This window comes from Agelaius phoeniceus, chromosome 35, assembly GCF_051311805.1.
Source record: "Agelaius phoeniceus isolate bAgePho1 chromosome 35, bAgePho1.hap1, whole genome shotgun sequence".
In the NCBI taxonomy this organism is placed as follows: domain Eukaryota; kingdom Metazoa; phylum Chordata; class Aves; order Passeriformes; family Icteridae; genus Agelaius; species Agelaius phoeniceus.
In genome coordinates this window covers 450,879-475,554 of record NC_135299.1, presented here as the reverse complement: position 1 = coordinate 475,554, position 24,676 = coordinate 450,879, and the positions used below count along the sequence as shown (strand labels likewise).

Here is a 24,676-nt window from a genome sequence, read left to right as displayed (position 1 = left end):
CCAAGAAAAACAAAAAACCCACCCTGAAACAAACCCCGAAAAACCAAAAAAAAATCTCCCCAAAAACTCCAAAAAAGAACAAAAAAACACCCCAAAAAATCAAAAAAACAACCCCAGACTTCGCCCCTCCTCAGCCCTGAGCCGTTTCCCACCTGCACAAAAATCAGCCCAGAGCATCTCCAAGGCTCGGGCAGAGTCAGCAGAGCCGGGATGACAAAATCGGCCCCGAATTCCCGGGGGGAATTGGGCGTGAGAGGGAGAACGGGGCGAGGAGGAGCCGATCTCTGATCTCACCTGGCGCTGCTGACGCCGCTCGTTCCGCTCCCGCATTCCTGCAGCCGCAGCAGGAAATGGAATTTTTGCTTCGCTGCTCTCGAGGTTTTTACGCTCAAAATCCCACGGCGGGGCGGGAGCTGCGAGTCCTTGGGCAAGGACAGCCGGGGTTTTGGGGTTTTCATGGGGGTTTTGGGGTTTTCATGGGGGTTTTGGGGTTTCACAGGGTTTTGGAGTGTCACTGTGTCTTAGGGTGTCACGGGGTTTTTGGGATTTCAGGGGGTTTTTGGGGTGTCACTGGGATTTTGGGGTGTCATTGGGGTTTTTGGGGTGTCACTGGGTTTTAGGGATGTCACTGGGGTTTTGGGATTTCACTGGGTTTTGGGTCCAATGGGAGGGGAATATTTGGTCAAATTGGGGCGAAATTTTGGGCCAAACTGGGTGGAATTTTAGGTCAAATTGGGGGGGAATTTCGCGTCAAGTTGGGGGGAATTTTAGGTAAAAATGGAGGGGAATTTTGGGTCATATTGGGGGGGGAATTTTGGGTCAAACTGGGTGGAGTTTTGGGTCATATTGGGGGGAAATTTTGGGTCAAACTGGGTGGAATTTTGGGTCCCTCAGCAGGGTGGGAGCTGCGGGCTGGGTGGAGCAACAGGAACCTTGTCCCGTTCCAAGGACAGGGACAATTCCCCCGTCCCAGGGCGCTCCAAGCCCTGTCCAACACCCCCAAAACCCGAATTCCAGGGGGAGACACCCAGGGATGGATGGAGAGGGGGGAAGGGAGATGGAGGACGAGGAGGAGGAGGGGTGGGGAGGTGGATGAAGAGCGGGGAATGGCTCGGGAAAGGGAAGGAGGCTGCTGCCACCTAGAGCAGCCCAGCCGAGCTTCCCCGCTCCCAAAGATCCTCTTGGGGGAGGCTGAACCGGGAAATTCGGGAAAAGCCGAATTTCTGTCCCCGTGGCGCTCGCAGGACAATTAATTAATGATGGGAAAATCCCATTTTCACCCCAGTCCTCACTGGAAATTTCTGCCCCCGCGGATGAAGCAGAGCCGGACCCAGCCAAGGGCTCAGAAAGGGGAAGAATGTTTTAAAAAAAAATAAACAAATAAAAAGGGGAAGGGAGAAAAGGGAACGGAAAAGCCCCAGAGAGTCTTCGAGGATTTTGATGAGGTGTCCCCAGACCGCAATCCCACAGGATGGGCCGGGGGGAAGCGAAAGCCGCTCGGAGCTGTCCCCAGCGCCACACGCTCCCCACCTGCCGGTGCCGCCCGTGTCCTCCAGCTGCGTCCCGCGGGATCGCGGTGTCCCCACGCCCCCGTGTCCCTCCCGTGTCCCCCCCGGGGTGTCCGCGTCCCTTCGTGTCCCTTCCTCGGTCCTCCCGCCCGCCAGGGGGCGCGCTGGGACGGGGCGGGGGCGTGTCCCGGTAATGTGGGCATGTCCGGTAATGTGGGCGTGTCCCGGTGTCTGTGGGCGTGTCCCGGTGTCTGTGGGCGTGTCCAGGTCCCGGTGGAAGGTGCCGTGTCCCGGTACCGTGTCCCAGGGACTGTCCCGTTCCCGGGGCGTGTCCCGATCCCGTTCCCGCTTCCCGTCCCCGAGTCCCGTGTCCCGGGGCGTGTCCCGGTGCCGTGTCCCGTGTCCTGTCCCCCCTCCCGGGGCGTGTCCCGATCCCGTTCCCGCGTCCCTTCCCCGAGTCCCGTGTCCCGGGGCGTGTCCCGGTGCCGTGTCCCGAGGCGTGTCCCGGTGCCGTCGCCGTTCCCGGGGCGTGTCCCGGTGCCGTGGGCGGGCCGCGCCGAGGCCGCCATGGCGCTGAACGGGGCCCTGGCGCTCCGTGTCGCCTACGCGTCCTTCGGCGCCCTGAGCGGCCTCTCGGCCTTCTGCGCCTGGAGCGTGGTGCCCGCGCTGCGCCAGCCCGGCACGGCTGCGGCCGGCGGGCTCTCGGGTACGGCACCGGGGGGCGAGGGGGCACCGGGCACCGGGCCGGGAGGGCTCTGGGGTACGGCACCGGGGGGCACCGGGCACCGGGCCGGGAGGGCTCTCGGGTACGGCACCGGGGGGCGAGGTGACACCGGGCCGGGAGGGCTCTGGGGTACGGCCCCGGGGGACGAGCGGGCACCGGGCCCGGCCGGGAGGGCTGAGCGGGATCGGCGTGAGGGAGGGACCGGGTCAGGGCGGCCGTGGGGCCGAGGAGCCATGAGGGGACTGTGAGGACTGAGAGGATGTGAGGAGCCCCTTCCCCATGGCTGAGGGGGCTGTGACGGGAGTGAGGAGCCCCTTCCTCAGCCATGAGGGGAGTGAGGGATGTGAGGAGCCCATGAGGGGTCTGTGAGGGGTGAGAGGAGCCCCTTCCTCAGCGATGAGGGATGTGAGGAGCCCCTTCCTCAGCCATGAGGGGTCTGTGAGGGGTGAGAGGAGCCCCTTCTTTAGCCATGAGGGGAATGATGGATGTGAGGAGCCCATTTCTCAGCCATGAGGGGAATGATGGATGTGAGGAGCCCATTTCTCAGCCATGAGGGGAGTGAAGGATGTGAGGAGCCCATGAGGGGAATGAGGGATGTGAGGAGCCCATGAGGGGTCTGTGAGGGGTGAGAGGAGCCCCTTCCTCAGCCGTGAGGGGTTTGAGGGCTGAGGGGGACTGAGGAGGAGCCCATTCTCCATGACTGAGGGGGCTGTGAGGGCCATGGTGGGGCCAAGGAGCCCCTTCCCCATGGCTGAGGGGAGGTTTGAGGGTTTGAGGGGGGATCTCAGGGCTGAGGGGACATTTGAGGGGGTGTCAGGACACCAGTGGGGCCGAGGAGCCCCTTCCTTGGGGCTGAAGTTTTCAGGGAAGCAAAGAAATCCTCCCGATTTCCCCAAATGCTGGGAGCAGACCCTCGGGAAGAGGGGTTTGGGTTTCAGGGGGTGAAACTGCGCCTGATGTGCCCAGAAATCTGGGAGGTTTGGGGGGTTTGTGGCTCTGGGTTAATGACTGGGGTGGAGCAGGACAGAGTCCTGCAGCTCCAGGGCTTCCCTGGCTGAATTCCTGCCAGACGAACAGTAGAAAGTGAAGTTAAAATTTAGAAAGGATCCAGGGGCGAGGTGCATGGCTGGGCTTGTCTCTGCTTCCTCTCCCTCAAAAGAAAAAAAAAAGAAAAAAAAAAAGAAAAAAAGCTTTTCATTCCAGCTGGAGCTGGGATTCAGCAGAGAATTCCCACACTTTGCTTTGCTGGGTGGCACAAAACTGGGGGGGGGATCTTGAACCAGAAATGCAGGAGAAAGAGCAAATGAAGGAGGTATTTTCTGCTGTGTTTTTGCTCAGGGAGGAATTTTGACAGTGGCATTTTTAGAGTGGAATTTTGACAGCGGAATTTGCAGGTCCTCCTCAAAGTGCCCTGATTAAGCCAGGCTCTGCCTGTTGGTCCATGTTTATCTCATTTTTTAATGCCTCTGCTGTGCCTTTGGATCTGTGTTTGAGGATGTTTATCCACAGGCTTCCTGGCTGGGAGAATTCCTCCTGGTTCTGACGGATCTCCAGCTTTGTCTCTGCAATCACTTTGTTGATATTTCCCTTATCTCCCAGAGAACCTTTCCTGCTTGGGAATTAGCCCTAAATTTCACTAATTCTCTGTTATTTACAGTCAAAACTTGATCCGAGTCTGAAGTGCCATGGAGGGAAAACAGTGCTGGGGCTGGAGTTAATGGAATGAAACCCCTTATGTCCCAGGGACTTAATTCCATTTCCACCCTGTCACAGGGGCTTGGGAGGCTCTTGGAGAATCATAAAAACACCCTGAGAAATGGAAGGAATGGGAGCTGAGCACGGGGTCTGGTACAACCCCAGAATATTCCAAAGGTTCCTCTCCTCCCAGGGCTGTTTTCCTAAAATATCTCAGCGTGGAGCCCCAGCAGTTTTGGCAGGGAAATCCCCCCCATTTTTGACCTGTTCCAAACCCAGCTGAGGCTCCCGGGTTCCCCCAGGAGAGGCAAAAGTTTGGCAAACGTGGAAATGGCAAAATTTCACTCGGCAAAGCTCCAGCTCCTGTTGGAGTGGGGATTTCAGCTCCTTCCAGCTGATGCTGCAGCTGGAGTGGATAAAAGGGGATTGTTTAGCTGGAAAAGGACTCAAGGCTTTGTAAACATACAGAAAAAAAACCCCCACTGTTGGAATTGGTCCCCATTTTCAGGGGTTTTTAATGTTACTTTTCATTTTTACCCTCATTTTCTTTGCCACCACCACACGTTTGGAGCAGGGATCAGGATGCTCCTTGCAGGAATGCTGGAGGCAGGGGGCTCCTTGTGGAATAAATCTGAAATTTTTGTGTTTGTTTTGAGGATTATTTTTTTTTTTGGCCTCTGCTGCAGATTTGTTGTTTTCCCCAGGATTTCCATGTGTGACACGTGGAACATTCCCAAAAAAACTCCTCTGGGATTGAGGAATCCCTCCAGGAGGAGCAGGAGGCTGACAAAACCTTGTGTTTGTCCCAGTTTTTGTTTGGATGTTTGCAGAGAGGGAAAATTCATTTCCCTTGAGCTCAAACAGCCCAAATTTTATCCAAATATTTGGCTCTGGTGGGGGAGAATCGTTCCCCAGCCCTGCTTTGAACTCCTGGGGTTTATTTCAGCTCCTTCCAAGGGTGCTGGGAGGTTTTTGTGTTTTACCCAGGAATTGATCTTGCCCTGGTGCCTGCCAGCTCCTCTCTCCTTGGGGCTGTTTTCCCTTTTTTTGAATCCTGGGATAATTTGGGTCTCATTCCCTGCTGGAAATCCCTGGGTTGTGTCTGATGGAGCAGCTCCTGCTCCAGGGCCCTGGGTTTGGGGTAAATCCACGGGGATTTGTGTTTTTATGGAGGGGTTTGGGCGGGACTGGAGCTGTCCAGGCTCTGCTGCTGCTCTGGGGTTTTGTGCCCTGGCTCAGGCTTTAGGGACAAGGAGCTTTAGGGCAGGAGGGCTGGATTTGGGGCAGTCCCTGAGCTCTGAACCTGCAGCTCCTGCAGGCAGACACCCCAAGCTTTCAGAAGCCACAACTTGTATTTCATTTCCCAGTCAAAAGGGTTTCAAACCCTGAGTTCTTCAGGTGGTGCTTTGGCCCAGAGCTGCCTCTGGAGAGCTGGGCCAGGGCTTGGAGTGGGCTTGGATTGGGGTTTGGATTGGGCTTGGATCAGGGCCTGGATTGGGCTTGGATCAGGGCTTGGATTGGGCTTGGATCAGGGCTTGGATCAGGGTTTGGATTGGGCTTGGATCAGGGCTTGGATTGGGCTTGGATCAGGGCTTGGATCGGGGTTTGGATTGGGCTTGGATCAGGGCTTGGATTGGGCTTGGATCGGGGTTTGGATCAGGGTTTGGATTGGGGTTTAGGTCAGGGTTTGGGTCAGGGTTTAGACTGGGGCTTGGGTTAGGGTTGGGATCAGGTTTGGATCAGAGTTTGGGTCAGGGTTTGGACTGGAATTGAATCAGGGTTTGGGTCAGGGATTGGATCAGGATTTGGTTTGGAATTGGATCAGGTTTGGGTCAGGGTTTGGGTCGGGGTCAGGGGAGCTCGAGGGGCTCTGGTGCTGCTCTCCCCCCGGAGCTGGGGCAGCGATGTCGATGTCGATGTCGATGTTGATGTCGATGTCGATGTTGATGTTGATGTCAATGTCGATGTCGATGTTGATGTCGGTGTCGGTGTCGGTGTCGGTGTCGATGTTGATGTCGATGTTGATGTTGATGTTGATGTTGATGTCGATGTTGATGTCGATGTCGATGTTGATGTTGATGTCGATGTTGATGTTGATGTTGGTGTCGATGTCGGTGTCGGTGTCGGTGTCGGTGTCGGTGTCGATGTCGGGTGGGAGCAGCAAACCTTGACTCAGCATTCAGGGCAGTTCTGCTGCGTCATCCGGGCAGGCTCAGCAGGGAGCAGCTTTTTGCTGACTCCAAACCCCAAGTTCCCCATTTCTGTCTGAAATGTGCCTCAAAGGCGCTGGAACCCGGGGCAGCAGGAAGTGGGGGAGGCGGATTTTGGGGAACTCGAGGCCTCAGCTCTGTCACCAGACCCTGGCACAGTTTGGGGTGCGATGACTCTGCAGTTCTGGCCACGGGATCTGCCCGCTCCCAAATCCCTCCTGCCAGCCTGGGGACCCCCAGCACGGGGGGATTGGTCAGGGGGTGTCCCATGGGGCTCCCAGGGTGGGAACCCAGCCTGTCCTGAGCAGGAATGTGGGCAGGGGGGGCAGCAGGGCCTGGCAGCTGCAGGGAGGGGTTGGGCAGGAGGAGCTGTTCTGATGTCCCTGCTGTCACCTGGGCAGGTGTGCTGCTGTTCCCAGCTGTTCTGGGAGGGTTGGGCTGTGTTTTACCTGGCCATAGGTACCATTCTGATGTCCCTGCTGTCACCTGGACAGGTGTGCTGCTGTTCCCAGGTGCTCTGGGAGGGTTGGGCTGTGTTTTACCTGTCCATAGGTACCATTCTGATGTCCCTGCTGTCACCTGGACAGGTGTGCTGCTGTTCCCAGCTGTTCTGGGAGGGTTGGGCTGTGTTTTACCTGTCCATGGTACCATTCTGATGTCCCTGCTGTCACCTGGACAGGTGTGCTGGCGCTCTGGGCCCTAATCACGCATGTGATGTACCTGCAGGATTACTGGAGGACCTGGTTAAAAGGGCTGAGGTTCTTCCTCTCCGTCGGGATCCTCTTCTCTGCCCTCTCCGGGCTGGGCTTCTGTGCCTTCCTGGCCCTGGCCATCACCCAGCACCAGTGTGAGTACTGGGAGGGACTGGGAATACTGGGGAGGCCTGGGGGTGCTCCTGCCACCTCCTCCTTTGGGGACAGCCTGCAGGGATGTCACCGCATTTCCCTGCCTCGCTGTGACATCCAAAAAACCTGGAATCGCCTCATTTCCATGACAAAGCCCCCAGAAAAACCTGGGAATTTCCTCATTTCCATGACAAAACCCCTCAAAAAAACCTGGGAATTTCCTCATTTCCATGACAAAGGTTGAGTCCATCCCTCTTGGAGCAGCTCCAAGCCCTGACTCAGCATTCCCAGCTCCAAACCCCTGAAGGTTCCCCAAGGAATGGCCCCAAATCCCTGCCGTGATTTCCTTGGCCCCAGACTTTGGAGAACGTTTGGGGGTTGTTTTCCTGGAGGTTTTCTGTGTTTGTTGTTTGCTCAGAAGCCCCACGGGGTTTGTCCTGGGAGGGGTGGAGAAGCTGTGTGGGGTCACAACCCCAAAAACTTCCCTTGGCTCAGCCTAAAGAAACTCCCCGTGGAGTTTTCCTGCTGCAAGGGGATGAAAATCCACGTGTGGAATCCTTAAAAATACAGATTTGGAAGGAAAACCAAATGTTTGCCATCCCCGCCTTTCTTGGAAAACTGGGGAGAAAATTGGGGGTTTTAGGGAAAGTCTTGGCCCCACAATTTTTAGGGAAATCTAGGGATTCCCACGATCCAGGTACCCCCATGATCCAAGAATTCCCATGATGCGGGAGCCCCACGATACAGGAATGCCCAAAAGTTCAGGAATTCCAACAAATCCAGGAATCCCCACAAATTCAGGAATTCCCATGATTCAGGAATCCCCACAAATTCAGAAATTCCTACAAATCCCAGAACCCCCGTAATCCAAGAATCCCCAAAATCCAGGAATTCCCACAAATCCCAGGAATCCCCACAAATCCAGGAATCCCCACAAATCCCAGGAATCTCCACAAATCCAGGAATCCCCACAAACCCAGGAATCCCCACAAATCCCATCCCCAAACCAGGCGAGTTCGGGGTGGGGCTGGCAGAGCCGTAGAAATGATCCCATTCCAGTGGAATTCCAGGGAGCACCGGGGTTGTGCAGAGCTTCCAGGGGCTGGAATTCCCCCCGAATCCCCCCCAAATCCCCTTTTTCTGCCCCCACAGCCCTGACTGACCCCAAGAGCTATTACCTGTCCTGTGTGTGGAGCTTCATGGCGCTCAAGTGGGCGCTGCTGCTCAGCCTCTACTCGCACCGGTACCGCGCCGAGTTCGCCGACATCAGCATCCTCAGCGACTTCTGAGCGCCCGGGCAAGGTGTGAGAGGCGTGGGCACAGACACTGTCTGTCTGTCAGTCTGTCAGTCTGTCTGTCCCAACAGAACAGAGGGCTTTTCCTGCTGGCTTTTCCTCACTCATCGCTGCTCGTTCTGGGAGGAGGGAAGGGAGGGGAAGGGAAGGGCTCCCTGTGCACCACGTGCTGTCAAAGGGGTGGCGGTCCCCACCTTTGTCACTGCCCTGCTCCTGTGTCACCTCTCTGCTCCGTGGGAAGGGCCCAGCTGAGCTCCCAGCCAGGTTCTGCCTGTCCAGAACAGAACAGAACAGAACAGAAACCCTTTTGGGGTTTGGGGGCAGCAGAGGAGCAAAGCTCATCCCAAAGCTCCCAGGGCTCGGAATGCTGCGCCTGCAGAGCAAAGCTCATCCCAAAGCTCATCCCAAAGGTCCCAGGGATGGGAATGCTGCCCCTGGCTGCTCCCCAGGCTGGTTTTCAAAAGGAATGGGGGTCCCATGTTTAACCATAAATGCTGTATTTAATGCTTGAAGTTGCAGCAGCAGGTGTAGGGAAAAGGTGTCTGGGGGGAAAGGGGCACAGGGCCAAGGTTTGACCTGCCTGAGCCTCAGGGAGAGGATTCCTGGGGAAAAAAATAAGGAAAAAATGTTTTTGTGGAAGCAGGAGGAGAGGGGAGGGGACAGAGGCTGCTCAGGTGGCCCCAGGGATTGAGGAGCAGCTTTGGGGTGAGGCTGTGACGTGCTGGAGTCCCTAAACCCAGCCCTGGGCCGTGTTCTAGCCCTGGAGTTCCCACCCCACATCCCAGCTTTTTAAAGGATGCTGTGTGTAAATATTCCCTCTATTTTTACATGGATTCCTCCTGGTTTGCACCTCGGGGGTGCCGGGCTCGGTGCCACCCTTGCTGTCACCGTGTGCCACCACAAATACAGCCCTCCCTCACCAGCCTGGCTGCACTGGAGTTCCCTGGGATCCTGGGAAGGACGGGTGGGAATGGCCCCTTTTGGGGTGATGGGGAGTGTTCAACCCCTCACTTCCTCATCCACAGGGAGTCTGAGGTGGATTTTCCCCTCACAAATCCCTTGGGACTTGGGGATTTCATCCCAAAGGGAGTTTTGGGGAAGTGCTGATGATTCCATCCCTTTTCTTTGGAAACGGGTGAGGGGCAGGGGGGCGTCAGGGGGGCTTTGGGGCCAGCCCCGAGTGAGTTTCCATTCCCAGTCCCATCCCAATCCCATCACTGACCACGGAGTGGGGTCCAGGGGAGGGGACACATTGGGGACACCCTGGGGACACCGGGTGCAGGGCCCGCAGGAGCCGCCAGAGGGCTGCAGTGGCATAGCCCGGGCTGGGGGGGGCGAACGAGACCCCAAAACCACCTGGGACACCCCAAAACCACCTGGGACACCCCAAAACCGGGGACATCCCCAAAACAGTGACATCCCTGTGCCCGGGGGCCACCAAGGAGCTCAGCGTGGCCCTGCAGGGGTGACCCAAGTCCCCACGAGGACCCAGCCCTGGGGTGAGGGAAGGATCCCAGCTGGAATTCCCGTCCCCTGGCACTGGGACAGGGGAGGACAGAGGCCCTGGTGGCTCCAAAAACTTCCCAGGAGACTCAAACCCATCCCCTCGCCCTGACCCCTTCTCTCCCCACAGCTCTCACAAAGTCCCAGCCACCCCACCCCATTCTCTGCCTGCACCAGCCTTTCCCAGCCCCATTTTTCATGGAATTGCCCATTTTTCCCTTTGCAGCATTCCTCACTCCCTAGTGCTGGGCAGCCTGAGGAATCTTCAGGAACTGGGGAGCCTCTGCTGGATTTTGGGGGGGTATTTAGGGTCATGGGGAGCCCTTGCGGCTCCCACTGGGACCCACTGGGGGGGTCTCAGCACCTCCCAAGGTCCAGCAGTGGCTCCAGTCCCACTTTTCCTGCCCGTGGAGGGATTCAAAGGCACCCAGAGGGGAAGCACAGGTTTTTTGCATTTTCCCAATCTGCTCTCAAGATGTGGCGAGGGCGGAAGCGGCGCCTCAAAGGCTCCGGATGAGCCTCGTGGGGCTGGGGACCCTCCAGGTGGCTTTAGGGGAAGGAAGGTGCTGGGGACACTGTCCTCGTGTGCAGGGACACCAGTCCTGGCTGGGTGTCCCCAGAGTGGCTCTGGGGCTGCAGCAGAGGGGTCCTGGGCCTTCCAGAGGGTGGTGCTGGCCTTGGGGACAGGCTGGGCTTGGGGACAGACCTAGAGGGACCTGCAGGTTGCTGTTCCCAGGGAATCCTTCCCCTGAAAGTCTGTAGCATTCCCTGGGCATTGGAGCTAGAAGGGTGAAGTGCACAGGCACAGGCAGGAGTGTGTCCCAAACCTTCCAGGACGGGGATGTCACCACACGTGGTGTCCCTGCTCCCTGGACACGGCGCTGGCTCAGCCTGGATTTGCCCTTTGTTCCCCAGCTGGGAAAAATCAGAAAATCCCCCAAATTCCACCTCACTCATGGCATCCTGGGGATCTGGAAGAGTCCCTGAGGAGGAGCTTGGGGCTGGAGCCAGGAATCCCAAAGGAGTGTCCTGGCTCCCAGGGCTGTGTCCAGCTGGGAGACCGCCGGACGCTCGGACACGAGCCCAGTCTGCTGCCATTGCCGAGGGAATCCTCGTGCTCCAGCCGGGCTTTGGGTGAGAGCAGCTCTGGGATTAGAGATCCCCAGCGGAGCAGTTTTGGTGTCGGGATGAACTCACCGGAGCTGGGGGAGCTGGGACGGAGCCAGGGGCTGGGAGAAGGGGGGGGAACATCACACACAGAACTGGGAATGGTTATTTTTAGGACAATTCTCAGCTTGGAGAGCAACCAAAGGGATAAAACGATTCAATATGGGCCCAGTGCTTAATGAGGAGGCTGAAAATCCCCAGGCTGGGATAGCTGGGAAGAGCCTTCAGGATGGGGTTTGGGGTTTGTGGAGAGCCCAAAGGGGCCAAGGCAAAGGGGTCATCGTGGGGTCCTGACCCCTCTGGGGATCCCTCTGCTCTTTCCCAGCCTGGAGCTGGGCTGGAACCACTTCCCAAGGAAGGGTCCCTGCTTCCCTTCACTCCTTCCCAAATTCCACAAGACCCCGTGGTCCCCCTGAGAACCCCCAAGTCCCCAGGACACTGGGACATTTCTGCAGCCTGGGAAGAACCCTTCTATTCCTTTAATTCCTGGTGATGGAGGGGGTGAGGAGCTGCAGGATTCCCCTTCCCTGATGGAGAGGGATCAACCCTTTGGAAAACCGGCAGAGGAGGAGCCCTGGGACGCTCATGGCTCCATCCCTTCCTCCTCCACCTTTTCACAAACCCCAAAATTCAACTCCACATCCTGCAGCCGCGAAATCCTGGGAGCTTTGAGCCGCTTCACAAACCCCCATAAAGCCCAACAATGGCAGAGAAACCCAACCCCAGCCCGGCCTCCCCCCGCCCGCTCCGCGCAGATCAAACGCCTTTTAATCGGAATAGAATTTCCTGGGACGAAATGAGGAAAATCTGTCGCTCGCATCCGCCCGGCAGCCGCTCCCCCGCCCCGGGCTGGTCCTGGAGGAGCTTTTCCCTCCCTGTCCCACTGCCCCTCGTGCCCCCCAGATGAGGGATGCATCCCGGGAGCCCCTCGGGGAGCCCGGAGCCCTCTCGGGCTTGGCCACCCCGGGAATGTGCTGCGGAGTCCCTCTGGAAAGGCGGGCAGGAAATGGGCCCCTGCAGCCCCGCTCCGGAGCACCGCGAACTCGTTCCAGCCGCCGAGGGAGAGCTTTCCTTTCATCTCCGGCCAGGAGTTGAGCCGGGCCTTTCGTCTCTCCCCAGACACGGCTTTGAAGGCTCCAGGGGTGTCCCAGATGTGCTGCGGGGCTGCGAGGGGGTGGGGGCGGCTCTGGGATGGGGAGAGCTCCGGGACAGTGGGGTCCTTTCCCTGCTCCTGCCAGGAACCCCCACCCTGGATGGTCTGAGGGGCTGGGGACATCCATGGGCACTGGCTCTGGGCGTGGTTTGCAGCTCCAGGGGCTTTTCTGAGCCCCCTTTGGGCTCCAGTTTGGCCCAGCAGAGAGGCAGGAACTGGAGGCAGCTCTGAGGGATCTCAGAGCTGCTCCCACAGAAATAATTCAGCGTTCCTCTGGGATGTGGTTCCATCCCTCCATGGATCCATCCGTGGAATCTATGGATCCATCTATCCATCCATCCATGAATCCTTCCACCCCTCCATCCATCCATCCATCCATGAATCCTTCCACCCCTCCATCCATCCATCCATCCATCCATCCATCCATCCATCCATCCATCCATCCATCCATCCACCCATCCCTCCATCCCTCCACCCATCCCTCCTCTCCACATCCCCATCCCGCTCACAGGCTCTGCTTCTCTTGGATAACATCCCAAGGAAAACTGGGATTTACTGCAGGTTCTCCAGTGTCTCCCTCTTCCCCTGGATGGGACCCAGCTCTGGTTGCCCCCGGGATAAAAAACCCCCAAATTTTGTTCCCATTTTTGCTTCCTCCCAGTTCCCAACCCCAAATTCTGGTCAGGTTTGCCGTGAGCAGGAGCATGAGGGATGAGTTTGTGTGGGAGCAGCATCCAGGGTCTGCTCCATGGGGAAGATCTTCTGGGAAGGGACCCCTGGGGCAAATTCACCCCCTGCCCTCCCAACACTGCCATTCCTGGATTTTTCCAGAGGGTTTTTCCCTCCAGGATGGAACAGAACCCCCACAAATGTTTGTCTGGTTGCTAAGGGCACTCCTGGACTCCTCTTTCCCACAAATTCTTGAGCGGGTGCTGATTCCCACAAATTCCTGAGCTGATGCTCCACCGGAGGATCCTGTGGCTCAGCGTGGGGCAGGCCGAGGGCAGGATGGAGTTTTTGAGATTTTTTCTGGATCTGCCCCAGCTCTCTGCACACAAACCACACAGATTTTCCCAAATCCAATTCCCTTTAAAGCGAACCAGGTTCAGTGCATTGAGGGAGGAAGAATTATCTAATTTTCTGGCTTTGTTGGGGTTTTTATTGGGATTTTTATTGGGATTGGGCATCCTGTGCAGGAGAGAGTGGGGAGACAAAGGGCATGGATGCTCCTCTGGATGCCTGGAACTGGAGTCAGAGCTGCCAGAGGTGCCCAGGAGTTGGATGCTGGAGGATCCCACCCGGCCTTGGACACTCTCAGGGGTTTTGATTCGCTCCCGAGGTGCAGGACAGCAGCTCCCGCTCCCTCCTTCCTGTTCCCTTCCTGGCCTGCAGAGTCCCCTTGCTCCCATTTCCCGGGAATCCTTGTTTGTCCCTCCTGTCCCCATCCCCAGCCCCTGGGGACTCCTCCCTGGGGAGCTCCGGGGGGACAAAGCAGGAGGAGAGACCTGGAGGAAATGGGGGAAGCTCGTGGGGACCTTTTCTCCTCAGCAGGATCCTGAGGGATCCGCATCAGATCCGGGCAGGATTCGGGGTCGGTGCCGACCCAAGGGCAGCTCTGGAGGTCAGAAAGGGCTCAGAGGGGCTCATCCCAGCATTTCCAACATTCCCAACATTCCCAGCTCCGTGCTGGGAGAGCTCAGGACAGTTCCTGGCTGCTTTGATGGCCAGATGGGAGCAGATGGGGGAGAAAAGGGAGAAGAAACTTTCACGTGTCGGAATTAAGTGGAACAGGATGGGCCCAGCCCAGGGATGGGGGGCAGCACCCGTGGGGTCCCTCCCATGGCTCATCCCGACCCCATCCCACAGGAAAACTCTGGGATCGCTCCCAGGAACCCCCGGGACCCCCCGGGACCCCCTGGCCCCCCGTTCCACCTCCAGCTCCGCGTTCTGACAGATCCCGGCGCCTTCCAGGAGCGCGAGGTCACCGTGCTGGGGAAAGGATGGCGGGGCCTCCATCCATCAGCCGGGATCAAAGCCCCGCGGGTTCCCCTTCCCGGCCCGATCCCGGCGCCCCAAATTCCCCGCGGTTGCCGCGGCAACCACACGGGCGGGGATGCTGCGCGGTTTTGGCCGCCCCGCAGCTGTTTCCACTCGGGGCCGCCGTAACTGGAAAAACCTGCGGGTCTCAAGGCGCTTCCCGGCCTGCAGGGGCAGCGGCTGTTCCCAGCTCCCTTTCATCTTCCCCATTTATCAGCGTTATCCTCTTCTTTTTGTTGGTTTTTTTTTTCTTCCTTCATGCGGGATGAAACGGGGATTATTTTTGTCCTCCGGAACAAAGAAAAGGAGCTTGGAAAGAAAATCTCAAAACAAAGCAAAACAAAGCCCTCTGAGAGCACCAAATGCTTCCCCAGCACTGCCAAGGCCACCCTGACCATGTCCCCAAGTGCCACCTCCACTTTGAAAGCCCCCCAGGAATGGGGACCCCACCCCTGCCCTGGGCTGGAGGGTCCTGCCCGCGAGGAATTTTCCCAACATCCAACCTAAACCCTTGGTGGCACCACTCGAGGCTGTTTCCTGCTGTCCTGCCCCTTGTCCCCTGGGAGGAGATTCCCCCAAAACCCCCCAAAATCCTCTTGGGAGGAGATTCCCCCAAAAACCCCCCAAAATCCTCCTGGGGGGCGATGGATGTGAGGGGGTAGAGGGAAACCAGGAGGGGACGTGTCCAGAGGGGCCATGAATTGGTGGGAATTGGGAATTCAAATCTCCCATCTGGTGATTTCTCCCTGAGTCAAGTGAGCTGGGCTTGGCTCAGTTGTTTTCTTTTTCTTTAAAGCTTGAAATTTTCCCCGATGTGTCAAAAGCAGCACCAGAAAAACCCCCAGCGAGCTGGAGGAGTTATTGAAACCACTTTGGTGCCTCGTGACCTTTCCATGAGAAGTTTGGATGAATATCCTCCCAAAAAAACACTCACTGAAAGAACAAATTGAAATGTTTGAGGGAAAAACCACAACCCCTCCAAATGTGGGGACAAAAGCCCCTTGGGGTGTGGGGCTGCTCCTTCCTGCACTTCAAAGCTCATTGTGTTCCTCCCTTCGCTCCGGGATCCCAGCCCCGATCCCAAACCTCCCCTCCCCCGGCCAGAACCCTTCTCCTGGCGAAATTCAATTCAATTTTGTTTTCTTTTAAAAGGAAAACAATAAAAAAAAAAAAAAAAGAAAAGAAAAAAAAAAAAGAAGAATTAATGAAGGAATAAAGGCCAGGCACAGGCCGAGCCTCAGCTGGAGCTGGTGGTGGCAGCTCCCCAGCCCTCGGCAGCACTGCAGGAGCAGGGGGCTCCGGATCCGGCCCCAATCCCGTCCTCCTGGGGCATTCCCAGAGAGCAGAGAGGTCCTGCCCTTCCCCTTCTTCTTCCTGCTCCCCTTCCTCTTCCATTTCCTGTTCCTCTTCCTTTTCCCCTTCCACTTCCACCCAGGAGCCGCTGGATTTACTTGACAGGAATTTGGTGATGGATGAGGGTGATGAGGGAGATGAGGGGGATGGATGGATGGATGGATGGATGGATGGATGGATGGATGGATGGATGGACGGATGGATGAAGGAATGGCCTGGTGGATGGACAAATGGACACAAACTCAAGCTCATTTTGACCGAAGCCTTTCCTCAAGAGCCCTACGAATGCCGATCTCCCTTTGGTTCCTTCTTCCTTTGGGTTTTGGGAGTTCCTGACCCGCTCATTGCAACCCCTGTGGCTCCACATCCCCACCTGGCTCTGTCACAGGTGAAAGTCTCCTCCTCCACCCCAAACAAGGGGATATTTCTTTGTGGGGTCAACTGGGTTGAAAAATCATTTTAAAAACCCCCCAAAGCCACCGCCGAGCTCCATGGCTGGGGCTCCCTTGGCACCGAGAACGTCCCTGACATCCGGGCGGCAGCCGGAGCATCTGTGCCGGAGGGCTCGGGGTGGCGGTGGGGAGGGAGAGAGGAAATCTGGAACCCATAAGCTCCAGAGCCGCTGGCGTTCCCCTGCATTGGTCTGCGCCTGGTCCGCCCCCGCCCCGCTCGCCCTATCAGCAGGAGCCGTTCCCGAAGTCATCCCAGAGCCCTCCTCTCCTGGCCCAAAGGAAAAGCCAAGGAGCTCCTTGGAGGGCTCTGCGGGGCTTGGGGCGCCCGGGGAGCCCCAGGGCGAATGCTCCGGGCCGCGCCTCGGGAGCCCGGGGAGCCGAGGAGATGAAGGAGGAAAACCTTTCCCCGGAGTCCCCCGAGGGCAGCGCGGCCACCAGCGAGGACGAGGCCGAGCGGCTGCCCAGGAAGAGCGGCCGCAAGCGCGGGCAGGGCCCTGGCGGAGCCCCCGAGGCTCAGGGCAAGCGCAGCCGGCGCAGCCCGGCCCCGCAGCCCCCCGAGGACGCCCACGCCCAGCGCGTCATCGCCAACGTGCGGGAGCGCCAGCGCACCCAGTCCCTCAACGACGCCTTCGCCGAGCTGCGCAAGATCATCCCCACGCTGCCCTCGGACAAGCTCAGCAAGATCCAGACGCTCAAGTTGGCCGCTCGCTACATCGACTTCCTGTGCCAGGTGCTGCAGAGCGACGAGCTGGACCACAAGGTCGCCACCAGCTGCAACTTCCTGGCCCACGAGAGGCTCAGCTACGCCTTCTCCGTGTGGAGGATGGAGGGCGCCTGGTCCATGTCGGCGTCGCACTGAGCCGGGTACGTGTGGCCGTGTCACCGCCGTGTCACCCGCTGGGAATCGTGGCCGCCCCCCTGGCGCTCTGGGGACGAGGGATTTGTCCCAGCAGACTCCAGAGTGGGAGGAGGTGGCGATTCCCAAGCTGATCCCACTCAGCAGGGGTAGGAAAGGTTCCAAAGGGGGTTTTAAAAATCTGATTTATTCCCAAATCCCATCCTGGTCTTGCTGGAGCTGCTGAGGTGTCAAACCCGCCCTGCCCTGGGGTGGCCTCGTGTCCTGCAGCCTGCCTGGCTTCCCCTGCTCCTGTCCCAGAGCTCTGCACTCAGGATGGGATCCGTGATCCCGTTGGATCCGTGGGAATCCTGCACTGTGTAGGGAAATCTGATGGACTCAGCTCAGGATGCTCAGAGGGGAATAACCCAAAATTCAGAGTTTTAGGGCTGGGAGGAATCGGGAATGGGAGGAGCGGGGTCAACGAGGCGCCGGCACTTCCCGCAGAGCAGGAACAGAAAGTTCCAGAGGACATTCCTGAGCCAGGAGCTCCGGGGATGCCTCACGGGAGCCCGGCTCCCGAGGGGCCCCGCTGCCCCCAGACAGGGCCTGGGCTCCTCCTGCCTCTCCTCAGGCACCGAACAGCCCCAAACTCGAGGCCGTGGAGGTGCCAGGGCTGGCTCAGGGTGCCGAGCATCTCCCAGGGGATGATTTCCTTTCAGGATGGGCCACCTTGAAACTCCCTTTGCCAGCCAGATCCCTCCCAGCCAGCAGGAAATCTGGCACTTCGTTAAATTCACGTAAAAATATCAATTTTTAGGGGCAGACCCTGTTGTTTCAGACATTAAATCCTGTCCTTGCCGGGTCACCTCCCCTCGGGGCTGGCCAGAGGAGGAGCGGGTGGCCCCTTGTCCTCACTTTGGGATGCCCAAAATCTACCAGGACCAGTGGGGATGCTGAGCCCCCCGTGCCCCCCCGGACCCTCCTCTGGGCACCCCCTTCTGGGTTTGGCACTTTGGGGTTGGATTCTCCGGTTTTGGGGGTGTTGTGGGGGCTCTCCCTAAAGACAGGGAAGCTCCTTGGCATGACCTCATCCCGAATTTTACAAAGCCTGACTAAAATCCCTTTGCCCTGGGGAGTTGGGGGAGGCTGAGCCCCCTCCCCAGCACCCCCAGACCCGTTTTTGCTCCCTCTGTGTGCGGAACCCGGCGCGGGTCCCAGAGCTGTTTATTTAAGCCGAGTTCTTGGCAGAACCGAGGGATAAACAGAGGGATTAAAGACCCTTCAGTCACTTTGGAGAGCTCCCGTGAGCACAGCGGGATCATCATTCCCGTTAAAATCCACCCCGAGCGTCTCCGCGCCTGCATCCTCCAGCTGGGGAGGGAATCGCCCTCCCCGGACAAGCCTGCGGCGTTTTGGGGTCCCGGTGAACAATCCCAGCCAGGCAGGGATGGAGAGGGACGGGGATTCTCCCAGCAAAGCCCCAAAACCAGGGAAGAGCCGCGGGGGAAGCGGTGCCGGGCTGGGGAGGCTCTGAGAACGACCCCGGAGCTCGGGGTTGGGATTTCCTAATGGAAAGCAGCCCCTGGATGGTGGAACTCAGCCTATTAAATATCAAAGGGGGCTGGAAAAGCTGGATGTGCCCTTGTTAACCAGGAGACATCAGCCAGGGAAAAAGAGGGATGGAGCCCTCAGGCAACAGAAATCACGTTTGAAGTTCCCCCGGCTCAGCTTTTCTCGGCAGAGTCTTGAGCACATTAAAATGGTTTCTTTCCCTGCTGGAGGAGAAAATGAGGCTGGGAGCTGGAACTGCCGGGGGGAGAGGCTGAGGGCTGATGTTCCTTGCCCTTCATTTGTCTCCCTGGATTTATCGCCTCTCTCGCGTTGCCCTCACTTAATTGTCTCTCCTGAAAGACCTTGGATAAATCTTCCCTTTGGGGACTGTTGCTCTCGCCTGGAATCGGCTTTGTCTGGCGGCTGCTTCATTTGCTTTTATTTATAAACACCTCTCGCTGCTCCGGGGCACTGGGGGGGGCTCGGGAACAGCTCCCATCCCTGTTCCCTATTCCCCATTATTTCCCTGCTCAGGAAATCCATCTCCAGCTGCTTTAAAATCGCCCGGATCCCTCTGCAGCCGGGCAGGAGAGTAGGGATCCCTTCCCACCCCAAATCTGTCCCTCCAAAGTGGATCCAGCCCCCAGGTTAAAGTGCTCAGGGTGGTCCGGGACCCCCAGTTTGGGGCTGGGTTCTCAGGAGAGGTGAGGAGCTGCTGGAATCCCGGGAAATCTGTTCCTGGGTGATTTGGTGCTCCTGGGATTTCCTCCTGGAACAGAGCAGGTTTGGAGGCCGGAGGGTTCCCCAAAATCTGCTCTTCCCAGAGCTGTGTTTTCACTCGGGGTGGAAGGGGAGGTGTTGGAGGAGCCGCCCTGGTGAGGGATGTGGGACATTCCCCAAAATCCCCCGAATTGTCACAGGCACGACCAGAGCTGCTGGGTTCATTTTTCCATCAAAAACCTCCACATTTTCACTAAATACAGAAAAAAACACCCAGAGGGACGGAGCTGCTCTCCATGGCAGAGTCCCTGCACTGCTGAGGATTAGTTAAAATTAATCCAGACAAAAAATCACAGATCCGGCCCTGGGGAAGGAGGAAATATCTCGGGGTTTATGGCCCCTGCAAGGAGCTCGCTGGAGCTGCCTGGGCCCCGGGAATGCCTCGGGAACGAGCCCGTTTTTCATCCCGGCTGTCAGGGAAGGTTCCGGCAGCAGAGGGGGAGCGAGGAGCTGCGGGAGGAGCTGCGGAGGAGCTGCGGGAGGAGCTGCGGGAGGAGCTGCGGAGGAGCTGCGGGAGGAGCTGCGGGAGGAGCTGCGGGAGGAGCTGCGGGAGGAGCTGCGGGAGGAGCTGCGGGAGGAGCTGCGGAGGAGCTGCGGGAGCGCCCGTGCCCGCCTCAGCCCCCGTTCCTGGGGCGGGGATGCCGAGGGAGGGCGAGGAGGGAGCTCCATGAGCTTCTCCATCCCAAATGCTGCAGCGCTGGGCTCCTCCCAAAGCTCCCACAGCCCTCGGGCAGCCCTGGAATCCCCCCGGGAGGGTTTTGGGTGTTAAACCTTCTCCAACCCTCCAGAGGCTCCCAAAATCCCACCGGAGGGGTTTTCTTGGGATCAGAGCTCGCTGGGCTCAGGGAGCTGATCCATTTTCCCATGGGCTGGGTTGGGATGGTCCTGCCTGGCCATGACTCTGGAATTTTGGCTGCTCATTGTGCTCGAGCCCCTGGATGTGCCCATCACCCATTCCAAGGGCTCACACCTCGGCCTTTGGGGGATTTTCTCCTCTATCCTCAGCCCTTCCCGGGGCCGAATTCCTGGAGGATTTGATTTATCCCTTCCCAGGCTCCTCTCCAGAGAGGGGAAGCTCTCGGTGAGGAGGAAAAAGCCAGAGACAAAGTGGGAGGGGATGGAATAAACCTGCTGGCTCCAGGGCATGGATTTGTAGGATTTTGGGAAGCTGATCCCAGCCTGACCCCACTGTCTCCCCCCAGGTCTCCGCCTCGATGGAAGCAGCTCCAGCACCCAAAACTCCACAGGAACCTCCCTGGAGAGAGGAGGGAATGACCCCCAAACCCCTGACAGCCCCAGGGACCCCAAAAACTTTAGGGATGAGCCCGAGGGAGCCGCAGCAGGAGCAGGTTTGAGTCGGTTCAGATGCTCTGGAGGAACTCAGGGCTGTGATTGATTGTGGGCTCGCAGGTAAGGAACCCCCAGATCCCAATTTCCTCCTGCGGGACCGCTGGGAAGCCGAGCCCTTCCTGGAGCTGCCTCGAGCAGGAAAATTCCTCCAGGATGAGGAGAAGGGGAAGGGCTGGAGCCCCCCAAGGACCTCGGGGGTCCCCCCCACTTTCATCCCGCTCCGGAGGCTCCACGCCGGGACGATCCCATGGATTGTGTTCCCATGGATGATGAGGATTCGGGGGGATCTGGGGGCTGCTGACCCCCCCAGGCACCCCCTGCCCCATGGATGGGCCCCACCAACGCCCCGTGGAAGCTCCCAATTCCTCGGGATTTATCAAAGCTGGAGATGGAGCCGTTGGGAATTTTGGGATTTTGGAGCCATTTTGGGAACTCTGAACGGGTTTGGGATTTTTGGGGGTGTGGGGAAAGGACGATGGAGGTTTTGGGGTGTCCAAAATGACCCCAATAAAGCCCAAGGGGAATTTTCCAGGGTTCAATCCTCGTTTTTCCTAGGGAATGGTGCTGCCGGCTCCCCCCTGCACCTCCCTCAGCTGGGCCGCTTTTATTGGAATAAGGAAAAAAAAATCAGGTTTTTTGCCTGTTACAGCAGAAAAAAGAGGGGGGGAAATCCCTTCCAGGGAGGCTGCAACAGACCTGAGCCCCCAAATATTCCATGGGAGAGGAATTCCAGTTGTGATCAGGTTTGGGGCGCACCAGAGAATCCACGGAGGAGCCACGGGAAGGCCCAGAGTGACTTTTCCTACCCAATTCCCAATTTTTATGTGCGGTGGGAGTGGATTCCCTGCTCTGGGGAGTCGACTGCAGCCTTCAAAAAAACCTGGAGGTGCTTAAAAAAAATCAGAGTTCTGTTAAAAACGAGGCTGTGGTGGCTTCGTTCGGCGCCTCACGGGAAGGATTTTACAGCTGAGAAACAAAATCGGCTTCAGAACTTAAAATCTTCTTTCAAAAAATAATAAATTGTGCTTGAAAAATAAAGGGCGAAAACTTATCTGTGGAGTGAGACTCCAGCTTCCAACCATTTTTTTTTTTTAAAGGTGAAATATATTTTTAAAAGAATATTTTCAAGTATTTTGGTGCATCTTGTTTGTTTAAAAAAAATCCCTGCATTTTAAATGAGAAAAAAAAAAAATTAAAATGAGCCAAAAACCCTTAAAATGAGGAAAACATCATCCTGTGCATGGTGGATTCCTCCTGGTAAATTCCAGCAGGATGGAGCCTGGGAGGTCCCTCCACCCCCCTCCACCCAAGGACCCCCACCCTGAGCCACACCGAGGGTTTTGATTCCTTTTTTTTCTTTTAAAATTTCTTTTTTTTTTTTGTTTTGTTTTGTTTTTATACAAAATCTCCTCCCACCACCGCGGCCGGAGCTTCCCCACGCCCAGCTCAGCCCGGGCTGTGTCCCCTCTGTCCCCAGGGCTGTGTCCCCTTTGTCCCCTCTGTCCCCTCTGTCCCCAGAGCCCCGGGACAGGGCCTGCTCCTGGGGCCCCTCAGGGTGCAGGGAAGGCTTTTGGGGAAATGGGAAATTGGGGTGGAAGCCTCGGGTTGGAGGCTCTGGATCTGCCCCTGTCACCCCAGGTCAGGGACAGGGATGGGGACAGGACCGAGGGGGTTTGGGCATCCCTGGGGGATCCCCAGTGGGAATTGGGGAGCCTGGGCTGGGGAGGGGCTCAGGGGCTGGATCCCCACCCAGCCAGGGCCTCAGGGGGCTGGAAGGGGCTCGAGGCACCCAAAATTCCCCCAGGAAGAGGAGTGGGGTTCACATCAGGGCTGGCAGGGTCCATAGTGCAAACTGGGGCAGGGGGCAGCGAGGGCAGGGGGGACCCCCGGGCACTGCCCGCACCCGGCCCCGCTCTGTCCTCGCTGCGGGGGCTCCAGACATTCCTTGGGGGGCTCCAGACATTCCTTGGGGGACTCCAGACATTCCTTGGGATGCCCCAATCCTTCCTTGGGGAGCTCCAAACCTTCCTTGGGGAGCTCCGAACCTTCCTTGGGAGGATCCAAACCTTCCTTGGGGAGCTCCAAATCTTCCTTGGGGAGCTCGAAACTTTCCTTGGGATGCTCCAAATCTTCCTTGGGGTGCTCCATATCTTCCTTGGGGTGCCCCAAACCTTCCTTGAGGACCTCCAAACCTTCCTTGGGATGCCCTAAACCTTCCTGGGGACGCTTCCGAGCTGCCAGCCCTGTCCCTGCCGCTCTGTCCCTGTGCCCCAGCAGGGTGAGGGGAGCCAGGGACCCTCTGGAGAGGGCACAGAGATCCCATCCCCTGGAGCAAACCCCAGGATGCTCCTCCTGGGCTCTGGGAGCTGTCCCCAGGGTGGTCCGAGCGTCCATCCCAACGTCCGGCCCTGCCCGCTGAGGAGGGTCCCGGGATGGGGGGGTCAGTGCCGCAGGGCTGGGGGGGCTTCACCCCCTCGAGGGGTCCCAAAATTGGGGGGGGCTTTGGGCACGGTCCAGGCTCAGGGCTCTCCGTGCTCCTGTCCTGTTGGATGTGGGAATGTCCCTTCCAGGAGTCCAGGCCCACCCAGGGCCTCGGGAGCGAGGGGGACAAACGGGATCGGGATCTTCGGGGGCTCCGGCCACGCCGGGAATGTCCCCAAGGGTCACTGGTTCATGGGCTCCTCCTGCTCCATGGGCTCCTCCTGTGCCCTGCGAGGGAACCGGACACGTGAGGGGCCACATCCCACGGCTGTGACACAGGGAGGGGACAGGAGGGGACGCTGCTGGCAGGGCTGACACCCCCACCCCCAGGCAGGAGGGTTTGGTTGGGTTTCCATTTGGGAAGAGCCCAGCACGGGGTTCCCAGCAGGGTTTGGTTGGGTTTCCATTTGGGATGAGCCCAGCACGGGGTTCCCAGCAGGGTTTGGTTGGGTTTCCATTTGGGATGAGCCCAGCACGGGGCTCCCAGGAGCCCAGAGCCTCATCCAGGTTGGGGACACTGCCCTGCCCTCTGCCACCCCCCTGCACAGGGTAGTCCCAGGAATGTCACCTCTTCTCCACCATCACGGCCACCGAGAGCGACGCCAGGGCCGTGACCGTCTCCACCTCGTCGGCCTCGTGGTGCTGAGCCTCGAGGAAGGAGCAGCCCAGCTTGGAGGCGAAGCGCTGCACGGCCACCCAGTATCTACCTGTGGGAGGGGACAGCGGGGCTGGGGACACTGGGACAGGGTGTGGCCTGGGACAGGGTGTCCCAGGTTAGGGGTGTCCCAGGACAGGGATAACCCAGGTTAGGGATAACCCAGGTTAGGGATAACCCAGGTTAGGGGTGTCCCAGGTTAGGGGTGGCCCAGGACAGGGGTGTCCCAGGACAGGGGTGTCCCAGGTTTCCACTCACTCTGGACCTGGATCACGGCCTCCAGGGAGCGCACGGCATTGGCGTTGGGCTTCTGCCTCAGGCTGTCCTCGGGGAGTGGCTCCGGCTGTGGGGGACAGGGGGGGACATGGAGGGTGGTGGCACTGGGGGACATGGGAGGTTCATGGGGGGCTGTGCCCAGGCCAGGGCAGTGGCACAGGGTCAGTGCCAGTCCAGCCTGGCTCTCACCTCGTGGCCCAGCAGGGCGGACACGCAGGCCTCGGATGCGTCACAAATGGCCGTGAGGTCGTGCCCCCCCTCCAGTGCCAGCACCACGGCCCCCCCTGCCAGGCTCATCAGCTGCTTGGTCATGTAGCCAAAACCTGTGGGACACCAGGAGTGTCACCTCCCCCTGCCCAAACCTGTGGGACACCAGGAGTGTCACCTTCCCCTGCCCAAACCTGTGGGACACCAGGAGTGTCACCTCCCCCTGCCAAAACCCAACCCCAAAATCTCCCATGGCTCCCCCAGGAGTGGCTGCCCCTTCCCGGGGGTCCCAGCCTGGGTGGGAGGGGGACACCCCACCCCAAGGGGGGACACCTGACCCCAAGGGGGTCCCAGCCCACCCTGAGCCACCTCCTTACACTTGGCAGAGACTTTGTAGCCCCCCAGGGGGGGCGGGTGGCCCTCGGCTGCGTCGAATCCGGCCGACACCAGCACCACGTCGGGGCAGAACTCGTGGGCAATGGGCATCACCACGGTCCTGGGGGAAAGGGGATGGGGAGCGGGGTCAGCCCCACATGGAGGATGAGGAACGGGGTCAGCCCCACCCAGAGCATGGCACACGGGCATGGGGACATTAC

The 24,676-nt window shown here is 58.5% G+C and overlaps 3 protein-coding genes across 7 annotated transcripts in view; 2 read left to right on the top strand and 1 right to left on the bottom strand.

The window, feature by feature from the left end:
- The first annotated feature begins 2,061 nt into the window (after positions 1 to 2,061).
- SLC48A1 (solute carrier family 48 member 1) lies at positions 2,062 to 15,250 on the top strand. 2 transcript variants are annotated; one of them, XM_077192713.1, is made up of 4 exons: positions 2,062 to 2,214; positions 6,817 to 6,984; positions 8,135 to 8,285; positions 14,934 to 15,250. In XM_077192713.1, exons 1-3 carry the CDS (start codon positions 2,076 to 2,078, stop codon positions 8,269 to 8,271), a joined length of 444 nt encoding a protein of 147 aa, XP_077048828.1. In that variant the 5' UTR covers positions 2,062 to 2,075; the 3' UTR covers positions 8,272 to 8,285; positions 14,934 to 15,250. The 2 variants fall into 2 exon arrangements, with proteins under 2 accessions (XP_077048828.1, XP_054505248.1); XM_054649273.2 differs by lacking the exon at positions 14,934 to 15,250 and having other exon boundaries at positions 8,135 to 9,199.
- A 205-nt stretch (positions 15,251 to 15,455) lies between these two features.
- On the top strand, positions 15,456 to 21,582 carry LOC143691831 (twist-related protein 2-like). The gene is made up of 2 exons (XM_077192712.1): positions 15,456 to 16,806; positions 20,314 to 21,582. Exon 1 carries the CDS (start codon positions 16,328 to 16,330, stop codon positions 16,799 to 16,801), a length of 474 nt encoding a protein of 157 aa, XP_077048827.1. The 5' UTR covers positions 15,456 to 16,327; the 3' UTR covers positions 16,802 to 16,806; positions 20,314 to 21,582.
- A 244-nt stretch (positions 21,583 to 21,826) lies between these two features.
- Positions 21,827 to 24,676, bottom strand: part of HDAC7 (histone deacetylase 7) — a 58,189-nt gene continuing 55,339 nt past the window's right edge. For all 4 annotated transcript variants that reach the window (XM_077192705.1, XM_077192706.1, XM_054649285.2 and 1 more), the window contains exons 21-25: positions 24,458 to 24,576; positions 24,063 to 24,196; positions 23,856 to 23,940; positions 23,511 to 23,649; positions 21,827 to 23,170 (exon numbers count right to left, since the gene is read on the bottom strand). In XM_077192705.1, the coding sequence (XP_077048820.1) occupies positions 23,125 to 23,170; positions 23,511 to 23,649; positions 23,856 to 23,940; positions 24,063 to 24,196; positions 24,458 to 24,576 (523 nt within the window). In that variant the 3' untranslated portion in view covers positions 21,827 to 23,124. The remainder of the gene's footprint in view (positions 23,171 to 23,510; positions 23,650 to 23,855; positions 23,941 to 24,062; positions 24,197 to 24,457; positions 24,577 to 24,676) is intronic.

What these genes read in the sequence shown, in the direction of transcription:
- LOC143691831 (XM_077192712.1), top strand. Translation starts at nt 16,328, where the DNA reads ATGAAGGAGGAAAACCTTTCCCCGGAGTCCCCCGAGGGCAGCGCGGCC.
- SLC48A1 (XM_077192713.1), top strand. Translation starts at nt 2,076, where the DNA reads ATGGCGCTGAACGGGGCCCTGGCGCTCCGTGTCGCCTACGCGTCCTTC. An exon ending in TGCGGCCGGCGGGCTCTCGG is followed by an intron (nt 2,215 to 6,816) that starts GTACGGCACCGG and finishes TCACCTGGACAG; the next exon opens with GTGTGCTGGCGCTCTGGGCC. An exon ending in GGCCATCACCCAGCACCAGT is followed by an intron (nt 6,985 to 8,134) that starts GTGAGTACTGGG and finishes CTGCCCCCACAG; the next exon opens with CCCTGACTGACCCCAAGAGC.